Genomic DNA, 20,314 nt, shown 5'->3' with positions numbered 1-20,314 from the left:
TCCTCAACAACACAACAGCCAATGCCCCTTGCCCACGCAGCTGTTCACAAAAAATTAGGGAAGTACAGAAAATACAAAAACATCCTAAGACGTCTACCCTTATGCCCATAAATTTAAAGCTACACCCTTATTCTCACTGTTGCATACATCAAAGATAGTTCACATACAAATTCTGATCTAACACATACTAAGCTACAAAACACGTTTGGGGAAGAAAATAGACTGCATACAGTACTACAAATTTACACATACTATGGCAAACTCCAAAAGGCTCACATGCACTTACCCTCACACTCACACCGTCAAAGTCCAGCCTCCAACTACACCCTATAACTACAATACAACTCTACAACTCTACACTCCAAATACAACTCCAGCCTCCAACTGTACACATAAATATCGTTAAGCAACCATTTGAATTATACGTAAAAAGAGGATTACACACTTGCAGCTAGTCCAAAATGCAAACTTAAAGCAACGCAAGGAGGGTGCAGCTATTAATACACAAATATGCAAACAGGGATTGGAAAATAAAACAATTCTTTCACAAAACGCATAAAATACACACATTACATCACTGTACATCCTCTTAATACATTGCTAGGGAAAATAAATTCAGCAAATACACAAAGTTTCCTTTCATACATCGAGTACCTCAATAACATATAATCCGGCTACTTCAGCATCACAGGAAAAAAACAATGCAAACACAACATACATAAATATATTATAAACTAAATAGCACTTCAAAGTTCAAATAACAGCTCTTGTACGTCAAATAACAAACACCAGCAAAAAATACATTACATTACAGTTTTAGAAAACATATGCATTACATATCGACAATTAAAAACAAGACTTTAATTTACATTACATTACAAACATTTACAAATATTACGAGCGAAAAAAAATGTTGTCAACAGTTATAAAAACACCCTCCTATTCAGTTGTTAACTTAAAGATAGTATAGATACTACATTACATTACATAAAAAAACACTTTGGAATACATTCTTACCTGTCAAACGACGCAGCAACAGCACAGGAACAAGAACACGCCTTCCGCGCACCAACATTCTCGATCTCTGGGGAATTCCACCGTTGACTTAAGTAAATCGGAACGCAACGTCAAAAACGTCGCGCTCCGATTGGCTAGAAATAAACGTCAAGGAAACGTAAACACTCACAACACAAAAATAAACTAGAACGCTAACGTAGGGAACGTCAAGGTGACGCATTGCGTCGGCCATTTTTAAAATAATAAAATGAATACGGGACTCCACAGACACCTAAAACACACATAACACCACACAGTAATTAAACAACATACACAGTTCTATTACATACAAAAATACACATAAGGTAGGACAATTACAAAGGGAAGATCTATCACGTTTTTTTTTACACGACACATATTAAATAATTAATATTAACATACACACACTCATAACATCACCCTCACACACCAAAACTCTCACACTCCTTCACACACCCTCAATCACCCTGACACAACATCTCCCTCACACACCATCACACACCTTCAGCCTCACACTCACCCTCACACACACTCACACCCCCTCACACTCACACACACTCACACACCCTCAATCCCCTCAAAAAATAACACCCCTCACAACAAGCTCACACTCACTACACCGGACAGCCGCACCCACTCACACCCCTCACACTCTCTCACCATCAACACCCCTCAGCCTCACACAGCCTTACCCTCATCCCCTCACCCTCACACACCCTCAATCACCCTCACACCATCACCCTCACACACCCTAACTCTCACCCTCAACAACTCACACACACTCGCACTCCCTCGCTCACCCTCACCCTCACACACACTCACACCCCCTCACCCTCACACCCCATCACCCTCACACACCCTCACTCCCATCACAACATCACACCCCTCACAACACTCTCACACTCACTACACCTCACACACTCACCCTCAAAAACCCTCACACCCCCTCACTCACACTCACTCACACTCACTCACACTCACTCACACTCACTCACACTCACTCACACTCACACTCACTCACAATCACTCACACTCACTCACACTCACTCACAATCAGCCTCACACACCCTCACGCTCACACACCGTCACACACCCTCTGCCTAACAACACCTCTCTCACCCTCAATCACCCTCACACACACTCACACTCACACACCGTCACACACCCGAAACCTCACACCCCCTCACTCACCCTCACACACACACACCCTCACCCTCAAACACCTTACACTCACACACACACGCTCCCCTAAAACCCATCACAACACTCTCACACTCACTACACCTCCCACACTCTCAGCCGCAAACAACCTCACTCATCCTCACCCTCACACACACTCACACCCCCTCACCCTCACACCCCATCACACTCACACACGCTCACTCCCCTCACCCTCACAACAACACCCTCACACCCCCTCACTCACACTCACTCAGACTCACTCACAATGACTCACACTCACCCTCACACACCCTCACCCTCACACACCGTCACACACCCTCTGCGTAACAACACCTCTCACGCCCTCACTCACCCTCACACACACTCACACTCACGCGCCGTCACACACCCGAAGCCTCACACCCCCTCACTCACCCTCACACTCACACACACACACCCTCACCCTCAAACACATGACATTCACACACACACCCTCCCCTGACACCCGTCACAACACTCTCACACTCACTACACCTCGCACACTCACCATCAAACACCCTCCCACACACTCACCCACGCTCAGCCTTGCAACTTGTCACAATAAACACGCCCCACACTCAGACACCCTTACCATCATCCCCTCAGCCTCATTCACATTCAATCAACATCACAACACCTAACTCTCAGACTCACCCACTCACACACAATCACACTCCCTAACTCACCCTCACACACCTTCAGCCTCACACCGTCACACACCCTCACTAAACATCAAAAACACTCACTCACCCTCACACACCCTCACCAACACACACTGTCACATACACTCAGCCTCACAAACACTCACTCAACTTCACCATCACACACACTCACACCCCCTCACACTCACACTCCCTCACACTCACACTCCCTCACACTCACATTCCTCACTCTCACACCCCTCACCCTCACACCACTCAAGCCACAGATGGGTGTGCGATGGGAGGACGCTCAGCTTGCAGGGCTGTGCTTCTATCCCCTGCTGCACTCTCCTGCTCTCTAGAAATGTGGCATAACAACATAAGCTGCCATCAAAGTCACGTCAATACAAATCATGTGGCATTCCAAATGCTATAGGTGTCACATTCAAAAAATTAAAACTATTGGCATTGTAAATGACTCATCTATCAATGTAGCTATTTGGAAAAACTACACACAAAAAAAAATAAAAAAAATTTACAATACCAATAGCTCCCACTTTTCTAATGCGAGACCTATTGCATTTTAAATGCTTGTTCTATCATGCTTACCGCAAGAGGCGCTGCAGTTTCATCACCAAGAGTGAAAACTATCTGCCTTATATGTTATTGAAAATGCACATTTAAGTGTTTTTTATCAGAACACACTCTAAAACCTCTCCTCTACATCAATTGATTGAACCTGCACGATTGAGAAGCTGGTTTTCGCTGAATCATTTTTAACATAACATGGCTAAAACGAGGTACTGATTCTTTTGAATCTTTTTATGGCACTTTAATGGACTTGACTGTCTAAAGTATTTTGGATTGATTGTAAATTGATTGTGCTGTTAAAACAACACTGTCTGTCTTATGAAGACATGCCAACTAAACAACCACACAAATCATTGCAATGTTGCTGGAATAAGACATGCTAGTGTTGAGAAATCAGGGGTAGTCAAAACAGAAGCTCTGAAACAGGCTATTAGTGGCAAGTGGTTGGTCATGGTGAGTGGGAGCAGCAAAAGAAAAGAAAAACATTTTCTTAAGCGCCGTTGCCAACACTGTAAGAGTGAATGGGAGAACAAGCAAAGCCTCTGGAGATAAATGCATTCCAGAAATTGCTTTGTGTTAGAGACAACCTACTTGCCTATAGGACGGTTGTGAGTGCTAACATTGGAAACATCTCTTTTTACATTATACACCCTGTTTTGTTCATCAGGCAGCACTCTGTGCACCTGTGACAGTCAGCTCTCCAACGCCATGGCCGGTGTCCTTCCACGAAAACACGCACTAAAGTGCAGTAGTTGCAGCGGCTCCAAGCTCACGCGTTTGGGGAACGCGCTACACCATATTCTGTGGTTATTTTTATCTTTTTGCTCAAAACAAAGCCATAGAATCTCATTTGCATTGCTTTCTTTGGAACTCGATGCACAGTTGCTACACCACTGGCATCATGACCAGTGCAGCACAAAACGTGCTCCACTACACCCAGCATTGGTATGCAACAGCACAGACCAGAGTCAGTGCTCCTATAGCACCCCATGGTCTGCATTGGTTGAATGGGACCTTGTATAATGGAACTGGTGTTCATGTAAAGTGTTCCAATAACCTGCCGGTCGAGTATTTGCTGTATTTTGAAAAGTGCACTACGATAAAAACCAACCTTAGCATAAGGAAAGACGCATTGATACGCATTTATTTACTGATTTGTACAAAGTGAAAGCCGAAAACATGGATGCATTGTGCCTTCCTCTCTGAAATTGTGTTATCGTGCAAATTATTTATTTAATTAAAACTCTATTTTTCTTCATTATGGCGTATTAAAGCACTTCTCAATGCAGTGCTTTTATAATGCCTATTACTGTCAAAGCTTCCACGTTAAAGAACAGTAGATGTTGTATCACGCAGAATAATATGCTGCATGGCTAAATACTATAAAGTTCCAAAGGCGAGACCTATTGGCTATGCCAGTGCTTGTTTAAATTACTTTTTAGAGATATTATCTTTAGATCTGTTGGCTCTGCAGATCCTTCTTGGCATGACATATACATAGAATTTGAACCGTAATTTCTCAAACTGCTGAACTGATTTACACCAGGATCTAGCTTTCTGCCAAATTTGATGTACATCCATTCAGCCTTTATGGGTTGCATGGGGAAATGCATTTTGGGACCCCCGTACCGTTTTTCTCGGCCACGCTTGACGGATCAGCCTAAAAATTTCAAGGAAGAAGCTGACGTGGATGGGCCTTTTTTTGGAAAGTTTCCTAAAGATTTGTCTAACGGTGCTAAAGTTATTAGCAGACCAAAAACTCTATTTCCTGTGGAAACGTGGTCTTCACCATAACTACCCCGTGGTGGTTGCCACTGGGTAATTAGGCACACATTTACAAGGATATAGATATTTGTCCTTATATATGTATATTACATAGTGGTAGCCAAGTTATTAAAGTACACTGTGACCGTGCTCGGAGTTATGACCTTAGATATAGGTAAGAATTAGGTTTTAATTTTTTCCCCATCTATTATTACTTTATTAAAGTGGTAATAAGTATGGAAAATTATTTACAAGTTTCTGTATGTTCAAATTTTTTTTTTTTAAATACGGAGTGCCGCAATACTTCCTAGGAATTACCACGGTACTTACATTTTTTTTTTTTTTTACCTATTACCACTATAATAAAGTGGTTGTTGGTGGGGAACAACAATAATACCTACTACCTACCTAAATCTAAAGCCTTCTCCCTGAACGAAAGGAAAGTGTGCTGAAAACTACATGGTTGCTTTTTACGTTTTCTAAAGACAGACATTAGCCAATCACATACTGCCTTTGCATCGGTTTATACCGCGGTATACTGCGGCACTATATATATATAAATGGTTTAGCACCTATAACTTTAACACTACTTAAACTATTTACACCTGCTAACAAAAATTACCATTTACACATTATAACCTTTATTTCTGCCACATTCCATCTACATCTGTTCAAGCACTCCCGCTATGTCTGTTTCAATTACCACACTCCACTCTATGCACTTCACTCTATGCCACTCCACTCTACGCTATTACACTCTACATCACTCCACTATACACCGAACCCCTTCACGCCACTCCACTCTATGCCAGTCTCCACTCTATGCACTTCACTCTATGCCACTTTACTCTACGCTACGCTATTACAATCTACATCACTCCACTATACACCAAACCCCTTCACGCCACTCCACTCTATGCCAGTCCATTGTAGGCTATTACAATCTAGGGCACTCTATTTTACAACTCTCCAGTCTACTGCACAACACGCCTCTCTATGCTGTTCCACTTTAGGCAATTCCACTAATCAACTCTACACTATTCCAATCTGAAACTCCACTGTTCAAGGCATATGGCTGCAGATTGCACACTATGCATAGATCGCCACCTAGTGTTGGGCCCGGATGTTTGCAGTTTGTTGTTGTCTTGAAAAGTTCTTTGGAAGTCACAAGATAGGTGACTCCTCCTTTGGGCCACATTGGGCATGGGCATCGGCTCCATCCCCAGATTGTTTTTTTACGCCATCGGGCTCGGATGTGTTTCCTGCGCTCCGGTTGGGAACTGAATTTCCTTCGGCGCGCAATCCTCACCCAGTTCGACGGTATTGTTTCGATCACGCTCCACATCAACGCGATTCTTCACCTTCAAAGTCTTCGATTCCGGTCGTCGACGAAGGCCTTTGGGCCTACCTAGGCCTTACTTCTGGCTCATGGAAAGGACGCCATTCAAGAAGTGTCCTCGATGTGGGTCGAAGTTTCCCCACACCGACCTACATGAGGTGTGCAACCTCTGCCTCTCACCGGAGCACGAGACTAAAGACTGTTCCGCTTGTGCCTCCTTCCGCTCCAAGAAGACGATCCGGGACCGACGAGCTCGAAGAACAATGGCCCGCTCGTCAGCTTCGATCCCCGACGACATCTTCGAAGAGGGCGTCGACATGCCAGAACACCATCATGCCGAAGAGAGTACCAGCTCCTCAGACGCCAAAGACTCAGACATCGAGAAAGTCACTCTAGCTCAGAGGTCTTCAAACTTTTTTGCTCTGAGCCTCCCTAAGCAAAAATTTAGAGGTCGGGCCCCCCTCCAAAACTTTATGGCAAGGATTGGGGGAGCAGGAGGGAGAGAGTTGCATGGAAGTGGTAGGTCTTATGAGTTGATTTCCAGAGTACTTTTTCTATAGCTTATAAACAGCACTACATATGAGTCTTATAAAACAGCTAATGAATCAAACAAAAACATGCATTACCTCAAACATACATATGCCCATAATTGGGCTGGTGTGAGCCTCTCACACCCTTGGACCCCAAAGCAACTACACCTGCTGCACTAACGAGAACTGTAGTCCTGAGTAGCAAGCTACTCCTCTGCATCTTTTACCTCTTCCCCACCATGACAGACCATCACCTCGGTCCTAATGCTAGAAAGGAAAATAAGCTACCATGCCCCTTTTTTAAAGGCAGACAGTTGTATGTGTGATACAGTGGGCCCCCCAAACCCTTGGGTCCCAGTCCTGCTGCATCTGCATCCTTAATGATAACCAGCAGTGGCCACTTACAATCCTGGCAGCAGCGCCAGCTTCACTAATGAATGAACTTTTTAAAAACAATTAAAAACACTTATATTGTCCCCTTCTTTGGGGTATCTCTCAGAAAAAGCTGTCTCTGGCCATTTGTAAACATAAAGATTAGTCCCCATACTGTGCTTCCTATTCTGGACCTTCTCTTTGACAATATCTAGGAATCTCATCCTTTCATCTGTCTCTTAGACCATTACTGTGTGTCCCCAGGGGGAGGATTAGGGATCTGCATCAGAATGTAATCCTGCTGGCCTTCTACCTGCCACCTCATGGACTCAGCCTTCATTAAAAAAACTGCCCCTGAATGGTTAATGCTGACTTTGAGGTGCCTCTGCCTGAAAGCGAAGGGTGTGGAGGTAGTGCAGAAAGTTAAAAAAGAAACCAGTTGTTAATTGATTGAGTTGCTTAAAGCAAGGGCCACTTGAATTATGAGTTTCTGCAGCAGAAGCGTTTTCCACATAATTGAGTTTACCGCATTTACTACATAATCCACAATCTGCAGATTCCAACAAAATATACTTGATTCTATCTCACACAGAACACAATTTGCTTAAAACGTGGCAAAGTGTTCCAGAGCATTGGAAGGCCCTTTACAAAGATTGACTGGTAATCTTGTAGTTGCGTACTGCTGTATGTAGGTGTTTAATGGATTTGACACACAATCCACCATCTGCCACATCATCTGCGGATATTACCAAAAACAAAAAAATGGTTGTAGGTCAAACGGTTCCAAAGTTAGTAAAAATGCTAACAAATGGTGCTGGGCGGTGGAAGGCACTTTGCAAAGCTTGCCTGGTCTTCTTTCTGTTGCTTATAGATATATTTTGGTGTTAAACTGTTCCTAAGGAGGTGCAATCAATGCCCAGACAGTGTTACCAAGTTTTAAAATGAAAAAAGAATGAAGTAATACTATTAAAAAAACGTGCTGCATAATTTGCCTATTCCTGCCGCATCATTTACTCAACTCTGTCTCATAATTTGACCCTCTTCTGCTGCATAATTCCAGTGGCCTTGCTTATACCCTGGACCTCAAGCTAAGCATTCTAGGTTCATGTGAGGTACAGGCGCTCGCCAAGTCTTGAACTAGGCGCGGTAGCTCTCAGGCACCTATGACATGCCTACCGAATGTTAGAACTACCCACTCTTTGATGTGCGCATGTTAAATGTTAATAACATTTTTGAAACAAAAAATTCTTAACTCTTAATCCATAATATAATATGACAACCGTGAACCAAGACCAGTAAAAGCAGCAATTCCTCCTCGTTCTCAAAACCAAGACACTGACCAGCAAGACTCATCCTCGTAAAACACAACCAAAAGCACCGAGGGAAAACGCAAAGTACAAAAGTTGTAGTTATTACTGCACAGTTAAAACGCATATTCAAACAAACTCTCAAACAAATGTAGTTTTCACTAGGACAAACACACCTCAAACTGATTTCACATTAAGTATTTGTCAAGCCTTTACTTATTGAAACATAGAGAAAATACATGTTTCAGGCAAAATAAGTCTGTTCATTCATAATTACACAAATTGCAAACACTGCAAAATTGGTTCCTCTGTTTTTGTTGCGGGTCTTTCATTGACCAGAGCTTTTTTGGTAATATGTCTATAACTCACTTAAAATTATGTACAGGGGTCAATAAACACGCCATGCTGTTTCAGACCCGTTTCTTCATTTCACCCTGGCGCCAAAACCTTTATGTAACATGGATTTATCAATACCTCTTCATCTATGCAGCATTAGGTGAGCAGAAAGATGAGCAATGGTGAAGGTGGATTTTACGTGTTTCTGCACCAGTGGAAATGTTCCGTGTCCCAGCCCCTGATGGGTTTCACTTGTGTTGTGCTTAATACAATGCTATTCCCATTTGGGAAATTTATGCACGCCCGAGAGTTCTTCTACTATGTCTGTTTAATAAAACATATGCATTATTTCAAGGGAGTTTCAAAGTCTATTCACGAACGGTCTTTAAAGGCTAATTGTGAACAGTAAGCACTGCAACGCCCAGGTTTCCTGGCGACACCTTCCTTTGCAGCATAAATCATAGACCCCCCAACCAAGTAACTGCATATTTAAGTAAACCTTAATTGAAATTAGTGGCGTGAAAAATAGATGAAATCTAAACGTGAAGAAAGAACAAGCATTTGCAATGGTACAGGTCTTGCATTTATGCGAGTTTGAGCTATTGGCATTGTAAATGGTAGTGCCTTTTATTTATGTTTTGGTTTTCAAAACATAAGTAAAAGACATTGCCATTTACAAAGCCAGTAGCTTAAATTCTGGCAAATGCGGGACAAATGCTTGTTAGTAATCTCTTTGACCCCTGCCCCCAGGGCACTCAAATCACTACTCGGAATAAATGAAGACAGCCTGGAAATGAAGCAAATAAACATTGCTCGCACTTCCAGGCTCTCTTCATTTACATATACTTGCAGAGTCATCTGCGCCCCCCTGGGAACCCATCCACGCCCCCCCAGGGGGGCGGCCCCACAGTTTGAAGACATCTGCTCTAGCTCAACGGGTCGTAAGTAAGATCGTCGACCCCAACCCTTCCTCAACACCCTCTTAAAAGGCTTCGGGCACATTCTCACCTTCGGGCCCGGGTGCACATCGAGAGACTGCTTTCTACGCCCCGCCTTCGGGCCCGGCAAAGAAGCCCATTAAGCCTTCAGGCAGCTCTGGCTCGAGCCAGCCTATCCACGGTGCTGACCCTACACCGACACCGAAGAAAAATCCATCTTCGTCAACCACGCCGACCGTTGCACCGACACCGAAGCACACGGCACCGAAGACTGGCAGCGGCTCATCGATGCCGAAACCGCATTCGGAGCCAACTAAAAAACTGCCTGAAACTCCAGATTCACACGCCTCGGATCCGAAAAAATACCCGGAACTGAAGAAACAGGTTCCGGTAAAGGACACTTCAAAAGGGCACACTTCTAAACCGAAATCAGCTACCGACTCGTGCCAAAAAAACCTACGGAGCCGAAAACCTCGACACCGAAGAATCTGCCCTGTTCAGAGCAACATTTCACACCTGATCCTAACCAAAAAAACTCTTGTCAAGGATCCTAAGACTGGTCAATTGACTCTCAGTTCCAAAAAGAGACCACTTGATGCGCCAGCACCTCCTCCTCCTCCAAAGAAGAGAGACATTGCAACCTCTCGATTAAGGGTGCCTCCTCCTCCACCTCCCCATACTTTTCCCCATCCTACACCTACTCCGCCTCACCATTCACCTACACCATCCCCTGATCCACATGATGATGTAGACACAGACTCTGATGACACAGATGGAGGTGCACATAACCCAGCAGGGACCAATAGTCCCCCTCAGTCACCTAATCCATGGGATTACAACACCCCTGATGTGCCTTATGTCCCACAAGACAACATATACCCTTCTAGACCATCCCCACCAGAGGACACTATAGGTTTTGACCTACTAGTCCAAAGAGCTGCCCAATATCATGGGGTGGACTTACACACAGATGCGGTGGAGGAAGATTTCCTACTAGACACTTTTGATAACACACAATGGTCTACTGCCATTTTACCAATGCTTAAGGGTGTAATCAAACGTGCAACAGAGGTTTTTAAAGACCCCATCAGGGCTCGGGTCCTCAATCCTCGAATTGAGAAAAAATATAAAGCTGCCCCTACAGATCCAGTCTATATTAAAGGTCCAGCACCACTAGAATCTTTAGTAGTATCTAATGCACGTAAACGTTCTAATTCTCAGACATCAGGTGAGGCCTCACCAACAGACAAGGAATCCATGCTACTTGACGCCTCAGGCAAAAGAAGAGCATCTCAAGCAGCTAATATCTGGCGCATCGCCAACACCCAAGCGTTGCTGGCCAGATATGACAGAGCTCATTATGATGAACTAGAGTCCATAATGCAGCATCTACCTGACAGATACAAAAATAGGGCCAATGAACTGATACAGGAAGGTAAAAATATTACCAACACTTCTATTCGCTGTGCCCTAGATGCGGCAGCTACCGCCTCAAGAGAAATTAATACCAGCACCCTCCTACATAGCCATGCTTGGCTACGTATCTCGGGTTTTAAACCTGAGGTACAAAACTCCATCCTTAATCAGCCATTTGATGAGACACATTTATTCAGCCCAAATGTTGACGTGTCTTTAGAAACGATGAAAAAAGACACCGATACAGCAAAATCTATGGGAACTTTGCAACAGCAAGCTCCCGGACGTTCTTTTCGTCGCTCATCATACAGAGGCAACACTAGAGGCTACTCCTCCGAAAGTCCCTCCACCTCTTACAAAACCCCTAGCCAATCCACATTCACTAAGAGCTACCAAAGAGGGGATTACAGGGGTAACAACAACAAAGGCAGAGGCAAAAAAAACAACTCCCGCTCTGCCTCTACCCCTACCCAATGACTTTCCTCCCCTTCCCCTCCAACATTCCACTCCTGTGGGGGGAAGACTGCAACAATTCCTTCCTGCCTGGACCAACATGACAGCAGACAGGTGGGTGCGACAAATTATTCAATCAGGTTACTGTCTAGAACTAACATATACCCCCCCAAAAATACAACCCAAACAGCGTCCAATGTCACAAGAACATCTAGCACTGTTAAAGCAAGAAGTAGATTACCTGATACAAAAAAGTTCAGTAGAACCAGTTCCTCTGCACCAACAAAACAAAGGGGTTTACTCTCTATATTTTCTGATTCCAAAAAAGGACGGCTCTCTAAGGCTTATTCTAGACCTCAGACCGCTAAACATATACATACAGTCAGACCATTTTCACATAGTCACACTGCAACAAGTCCTTCCGCTTCTGTCGCAAAACGACTTCCTTGCTACTTTAGATCTCAAGGACGCATACTTCCACATTCCCATTCACAAGACTCACAGGAAGTATCTCAGATTTGTAATAGACGTACAGCACTATCAATTCAAAGTACTCCCATTTGGAGTCACAACAGCACCAAGAGTATTCACCAAGTGCTTAGCAGTGGTGGCAGCGCATTTATGGAGACAACACATCCTTGTCTTCCTGTACCTCGACGACTGGCTCATAAAAGCCAGCTTATACAATCAATGCATGGAACACACTCATGCCACAATACAACTGCTTCACGACTTGGGGTTCACAATAAACCACGCCAAGTCCCATCTACAACCATCCAAAGTACAACAGTACCTCTGTGCCACAATAAACACTGCAAAAGCGCTTGCCTATCCCACTCCAGCAAGGATAGCCAGCATACAAACTCTTCTAACAAGGTTTTCAGCTACAACTCTCCCTTCCAGCAAGAGTGTTCATGCAACTCATAGGGATGATGGCTTCTAGCATTTTCATAGTGCCCCATGCAAGACTTTCAATGCGTCCGCTACAAGAATGCTTATCACGTCAGTGGAACCAGGCTCAAGGTCAATTGACAGACCTAGTGTTGGTAGACGGTCGGACTCATCGCTCTCTACAGTGGTGGAACACCAAAAACCTTTCCAAGGGACGACCGTTCCTAGAGCCAGTTCCTCGGATAATCTTAACTGCGGACGCATCGCTCTCCGGCTGGGGAGCCCACCTACTGCAACACACCATGCAAGGCAGGTGGACACCACAACAAATGTTACTCCACATCAATCATCTGGAGTTACTAGCAATATTCCTAGCACTAAAAGCTTTCCAAAAGCAGGTATCAAACAAAGCTGTGTTAGTCCGCACAGACAACATGACAGCCATGTATTACATACAGAAGCAGGGAGGCACACACTCCCTGCAACTATCTCAACTAGCACAGTACATATGACGGTGGGCTATACCTCAAAACATATTCTTTCTAGCCCAGCATGTTCCAGGAGTACAAAATACCATAGCGGATCTGTTAAGTCGGCAAACACAACAGACCCACGAGTGGGAACTTCATATGGAAGTTCTTCAGCCATTCTTTCAGATTTTGGGACAACCTCAGATAGACCTATTTGCCACCCACGAAAACGCCAAATGCCCAAGCTTCGCCGCCAGATATCCACACCCACTGTCCAAAGGCAATGCGATATGGATGAACTGGTCAAACAGATTTGCGTACGCTTTTCCACCTCTACCACTCATGCCACTAGTAGTACACAAACTACAGCAGCATTCTCTGACCCTCATCCTAGTTGCTCCAACGTAGCCCAGACAGCCGTGGTACACTACACTGCTACAACTGTCGGTAGTACCGCACCAAAAATTACACCTGTCTCCACACCGCTTAACGCAGAACCATGGAGATATCAGACACCCGGACCCAGCTCAGCTCAACCTTACGATCTGGCTCCTGAAATCCTAGAATTTGGATATTTGAACCTTCCTCCAGACTGCATGAATGTCATAAAAGAAGCTAGACGTCCAACCACTAGGGCATGTTGTGCAGCCAAGTGGAAACGATTTGTAATATATTGTCACAACAGCAATATTAATCCTCTAGATGTGTCTATTCAACACATCATAGGATACTTACTGCATCTCCAAAGATGCAACTTAGCCTATACGTCTATTAGACTACATCTTGCTGCAATAGCAGCATATCTGCAAAACAGACAACATCTATCTCTATTCAGAGTGCCTGCCATTAAAGCCTTTATGGAAGGCCTTAAAAGAATAATTCCTCCCAGAGTACCACCTTCACCTGTGTGGAATTTAAACGTTGTTCTCACGCGGTTAATGGGGCCTCCCTTCAAACCCTTATACAAATGTGAACTACAATTTTTAACATGGAAAGCTGTGTTCCTAGTAGCTATTACCTCTCTGCAGAGAGTTAGTGAACTACAAGCACTAACCATTCAAGAACCCTTTTTGCAAATGGATCACAATAAGCTAGTTCTGCGTCCCAATCAAAAAGTCTTACCCAAAGTCATTTCTCCCTTCCATCTCAATCAGTCTGTTGAACTGCCCGTTTTCTTCTCGCAACCACAGACAGTACCAGAAAGAGCTCTTCACACATTAGATGTCAAAAGAGCATTGCTATACTACATAGAGAGGACACAACCCTTTCATAAGACAAAACAACTTTTTGTGTCTTTCTCACCACCACACAAAGGTAATCCCATTTCAAAATCTGGGCTAGCTAGATGAATTGTCAAATGTATACAGACTTGTTACCACAAAGCTAAACGCACGTTATCTGTTCCTCCTAAAGCCCACTCTACAAGAAAAATAGGGGCTTCAATGGCATTTTTAGGGAACATTCCCCTAGATGACCTCTGCAGAGCAGCTACATGGTCTACACCGCACACATTCACAAAACACTATTGTGTAGATGTGCAAACCAAGCAACAAGCTAATGTGGGCCAGGCTGTTCTCAAAACATTATTCCAAACTACTGCAACAGATAGGGGTGGTCGCCGCTAGGGATGGGTACTGCTATACAATCTATGCATAGTGTGCAATCTGCAGCTCATATGCCTCGAACAGAAAATGCTACTTACCAGTATGCATCTGTTCTTGGCATGTAGAGTTGCACACGCCCACCTATCTCCCCGGCTACCCTTGTCTGTTCCAGTATTATCTTAATTAGATGCAAATTACATGGGCATCCTTCCTTTTCTTGCAAAGCTCCAGCATTTCCCTAATGGCGAAAAACAATCTGGGGATGGAGCCGATGCCCATGCGCAATGTGGTCCAAAGGATGGGTCGCCTATCTCGTGACTTCCAAAGAACTTTTCAGGACAACAACAAACTGCAAACATCCGGGCCCAACACTAGGTGACTATGTATGCATAGTGTGCAACTCTGCAGCTCTACATGCCAAGAACAGATGCATACTGGTAAGTAGCATTTTCCATATATATATATGCATAAAAAAAGATTAAAACGTAGTTAAAAGTTGAAGCTTTTAATCTTACCTCTGTGTCTGGTCTGTATATTTTTATACACATATACATACAAGACACAGAGGTAAGATTAAAGGCTTCAGTCCTACTTTTATGTCTTTCCTGTACTGTTTGTTTGCTTCTCAAAATCTGGGAATGCTACTTATTTTTCCTCCTCAAACTTTGATCCAAAGCAAGAGCAAAAAAAAAAGCACAAAAGGGGCAAAGACGAGGAATGAGCAAAGTGACAAAAAAGCAGGGATTAAAAAGAATAGGAAAGACTGACATAACGTTGTAGGGTGTGTCTGATGGTATTGGTAGAGAGGCTTGGGGTGGCATCTAGCCTAAGTAGCCTTGCTCATTTACATTTAATAGTGCCAGCTTCAGGCTTCTGACCAGAACCTTGGGCCCCGGGGCTTATTCTTTAACAAATTAAGCAGTGGCTGAGGCAAAAACAGCAGTGGTTTGAAGTGGGACAATAGAGGGAGTAGGGTGGCAGGAGAGGCGACAAGCATGGAAGGGAGAGATGATGGATGTTAAGGACAGAGTTAAAATGTGGGGAAAAGAGTGAGAACAAGATGTGAAACTGGAAAGTGGAGACAGCGAGTAGGTGTGGCATCAGGAGAGGGGAGGCAGCGAAAGGTGGGTTCAGAGTGGCAGGAAAAAGCAGGCACAGGAGAGATGGAAGAGGAGATATAGTTGGAGGCAGGACCATCATGGGAGGATGAGTCTGGGACAGTACATAGATAAATGGGAGTTTTCTAAAAATGTGACAGGCAACTAAGCGTGGAAGCCAGGGATAAGTGTTGGAAGAAGCAGAGACAGGAGAGTGGGTTGCAAGCAACTGTTGTGGGGAGGCAATGCAAGACACTAATGATACAGAATAGGCAAGTCAGCAGAGTTTTAAGGAGATGGGGAAACAGCAGAAGCTGGTGGCCGGGGAGGGAGACCTCATCTAGACATGAATACGATAGGGTAGACGGCAGTCGATGCAAGTAATGTGGGGACTATTATATAAAGGATGATAGCCGTGGGCATGAGCTGAGTAACGAGGCACAGAGTTACTGGGTGGCAGGAAAAAAGGGATTAGAGAGTGAAATATGGTATTTGAATTAGTTGTAAAACTGAGGGTAATGTTAAAGCGGAATGCTCCCACAACACACTGAGAGGAGCAGGTCAGGTGGGCTTTACCGCAGCCGCTTCTTCCACCCCTTCCTTAGGTTTTTGGGCATAAATCCCTGAGTGGTGCCAGCTTTGGTGAGTGAACGGTTGTCTGCCAGGAACTAAACTACTTTCCTTAAAAAGTACAAATTGTGAAGTCCAAGTGCTGCATAATGAGATGTTGACACACTTGACAGACACTCTCTATGGCATGTGCATCCCATTTATAACATGTTATTGAAGAAGTTGCTTATCTCACGAAAATGCTGTGATCCTACTGTTATTGTTCAGTTGTAGTAACACACAATGTCTTCATTTTGTAGGAAGACAATATGGCTTTTGGGAGACCAGTAAAGTAAGTTTTTTTATTTTTTATTTATCATTTATTTTATAGGGGTGTGAGGGTCTTTTTTGTATGAGGGAATCTGTTCAAAATGAGTGCTGCTGACCCTGGTTAGGAAGCCAAAAATGTTGGCTTCTTCTAACCCACGGGTTTGTGCTGCTTGAATGTTCGAAGCTGCGCATACAGATGAGGAAGGATTGGATGGATGGCCTGGATAAACTGAGATGAACTGGGGCCTTTGAGAGCAGCAGTGTAATCTATCTGCAATGTTCAGCAGGCATTGCTCAAAGAGCCCTTTATTTAATAGGACTATCAGACATGGCCTTTGTGTGCTTCTCCATACCTGCTCCCTCCTGTTTCCTCTTTTTCCATCTGTCCACCTCTTTTTATCCATCTATCTCGTTCTTTTCCCCTCACTTTATGCCTCTTGCTTTCCCTCAATTTGTGGATGTGCTTCCTCTTAGTCTGTATGTGTTACTTAAGCAGCACTCCATTAGAAATAAATAAGTTGAACAATTCCTGTCTCTTGGACTGCTATTTTGTTTTTCAGTCAAATAGTGACCCCATCTTGTATAATATTTTTTTTATTTCATAAAAGGTACTGGAAATTGGATCCAAACAAGGTGTATGCTAGCGGCCCCAACGCCTGGGACACCGCTGTCAATGAAGCATCCGAGGAATACAAACACAGGATGGTAAGGGCTCTAACCTATCATACTGTCTGCACTTGAACCTAAAACACAGTGTCTGTGTGTGTGCGAACATCTCCTTTTTTAGGGCTGATCTTTTCTCTGTTCTACTGTGCCCATTCTATCCCTGAGTGGGCATTCTTGTTCCTTTAACTCTATCATTGCGGGATTTTGTGTTACCCTCACATTCTCTGTTCTGTATTTGTGCATCTGTAACCCACTAGCCGTAAGTCCTTCGATTAACTGAGCTGTCATAGAGGTGCGTATTTTTACTTCTTTTAAGTGTGTGTGTGTGTTCGTTCGTTCCTTTGCTACAAACCATCTGAGTCCTTGTAACCTTCTCCTATTTCGGCATCTCTGTAGCTCTGTCCTTCAGATGTCGTAATACTATCTCAGTCTTCCTTCTCTATTTGTATATTGGGGCCTTTGTTCACCTAACTTATTTCTAGCTCTCTCCTGGGTGCCCCTGTCCTTGTGATTAACTTTGCCACGATTTCCTCTGTGTGGTCTGTAGTTCTTTCAGTCTCTCTTCATCATACCTGCAGGATTTCTGGCAGCAGTCTAGGCGACCAGATTGTAAAGTGCAGTATACTGTCTAGATATTACAAAATAAACTAAGCATTGTCACTGAGATGGTCCCAGGCCTAAATTGCCAGATCATGCTCACTAATGTACAGAACCCCTGTCTGCCTTTACCTATAGAGTGGGACATATGTGCATATTGATCTTATTACTCAATGGCTTTTTAAAAAGAAAATATTTTAGTTTTTCTTATTCATTTTTAAGTCTCTCCTGACCCAGCTCGTGCGCTGCTCTGCGAGACATTTAGTAAGGGCTTTAAACTTTGGAACACACACTCGTGCTTGTGCTTTTGTTTTCTTCATCTGCTATTGGCCTTTGCATGCGTCTTTCTAAGAAAGACAGCACGCAATTGGCGAAAGGTGGGTGCATGTCCCGTCTTCTCTCTGCCCTGGCCTAGGGTCCGCGGGAGCGAGCGTGTCTTTCTTCCCTCGTCCTGGCTCATTAAGCAAAGTGTGCACTTTCAGCTCCAAAAGCAGTCACTTTCACTTTTGCGTGCCGCACTTGTTGTACCTACTATTTACTAGAGCGCCGTAATGCCTTTTTGCATAGAACACCCCTCCCACCTCCCAAACATCAACCAGAGCGATGCCGTGGCTTGTTTCCAATATTCGGCCTCTTTCTGCTCTCCCATGTGCCCCCTTCGAGATCCTCCTCTCCTTCCGCATTCTGCCAGCACCCTCCTACCTAATAGTCGTCCACCACCACCACCACCGCATCCACCACCACCACCACCGCGTCCACCACCACCACCGCGTCCACCACCACCGCGTCCACCACTACCACGTCCACCACTACCACCACTACCACGTCCACCACTACCACGTCCACCTCTACCATGTCCACCACTACCACGTCCACCACCACCACCACGTCCACCACCACCACGTCCACCACCACCACGTCCACCACCACCACGTCCACCACCACCACGTCCACCACCACCACGTCCACCACCACCACGTCCACCACCACCACGTCCACCACCACCACGTCCACCACCACCATGTCCACCACCACCACGTCCACCACGTCCACCACCACCACGTCCACCACCACCACGTCCACCACCACGTCCACCACCACCACGTCCACCACCACCACGTCCACCACCACCACGTCATCCACCACCACGTCATCCACCACCACCACGTCATCCACCACCACCACGTCTTCCACCACCACCACGCCATCCACCACCACCACGTCATCCACCACCACCACGTCATCCACCACCACCACGCCATCCACCACCACGCCATCCACCACCACGCCATCCACCACCACGTCATCCACCCCCACCTCCACGTCCACCACCACATTTAAGGTTTTTAAGGTTGTTACAGTTAAAAATTGTAGTTTTAGCCTGCCTGTAATTGCATATTTAATCACCTGTGTTGTGTTTTGAACTTGTGGTTTTCCCTGCTCATGATTGCCTCCATTTAGCGTGTTGAATTGTGGGATTTGCAGTCCAACCTCTGTAGTTTGTCTCTCTCATTCCTTGGTGACAATTCTGTTTTCCCTCCAAATTTCTCCTTTGCTCTGTGCTAAGACCTGTATGTTAAAACAGTGCACTCCCAGCCACGATTTTGTGTTCACAAGCCAGTGAGACCAGCCTCCCGCCCCCCCCCCCCCCACCCCACCCCACCCATCCACCAACAGGGATTTTCTACATCCGTGTCCTTCTGTGAGCTGTTTAAACTGTGTTTACTAGGGCCTGTGCACTTCGTTTTTTGACCAGGTGAGGGAGTAAAGTTTTATTCAAACAGTATTGTTAGATTTCAAGTTAGTGAGGCCCTTACCTGCTGAAGTCCAAAGTGTGGATTGAGCCTGTCTGTCTCCTAGGAGATTCTGAACAGGAGAAGCAGCTGCCCAGCCCCCACCCCCAGGCCAGCAGATCATTGGCTATTCAGCTACCAGGCAAGTCTGAGCCCTCCTCTCACACCTGCCCAGGCCCCTTAAGGCCTTGCTGGGTGCACCCCAAATCATTCTCCTCCATCTTGTGAGTTGCAGTCTACCTGTGACCCAGATTGCAGTGAGCAGAGTCCAGGAATCAGCTTGATGGTTGGTACATGTCTACACTGATAGGTGGTTTTATCTGGTGTTTCTATTGGATTAGGGTAAATGTCCTCATTAGTTGGGTATTTGAGGGTTCTGATTGGTTTCTGGGTCT

At 44.8% G+C, this 20,314-nt stretch overlaps 1 protein-coding gene across 1 annotated transcript in view; it reads left to right on the top strand.

Annotated features, from left to right (window-relative positions):
* Positions 1 to 20,314, top strand: part of TMEM222 (transmembrane protein 222) — a 141,396-nt gene that overhangs the window by 81,976 nt on the left and 39,106 nt on the right. The window contains exons 3-4 of the mRNA XM_086957598.1: positions 16,854 to 16,885; positions 17,472 to 17,568. Of these exons, the coding sequence (XP_086813724.1) occupies positions 16,854 to 16,885; positions 17,472 to 17,568 (129 nt within the window). The remainder of the gene's footprint in view (positions 1 to 16,853; positions 16,886 to 17,471; positions 17,569 to 20,314) is intronic.

The sequence above is a fragment of the Lissotriton vulgaris genome, chromosome 2_1 (genome assembly GCF_964263255.1).
Source record: "Lissotriton vulgaris chromosome 2_1, aLisVul1.2, whole genome shotgun sequence".
In the NCBI taxonomy this organism is placed as follows: domain Eukaryota; kingdom Metazoa; phylum Chordata; class Amphibia; order Caudata; family Salamandridae; genus Lissotriton; species Lissotriton vulgaris.
This window is presented reverse-complemented; position numbering and strand designations above follow the sequence as displayed.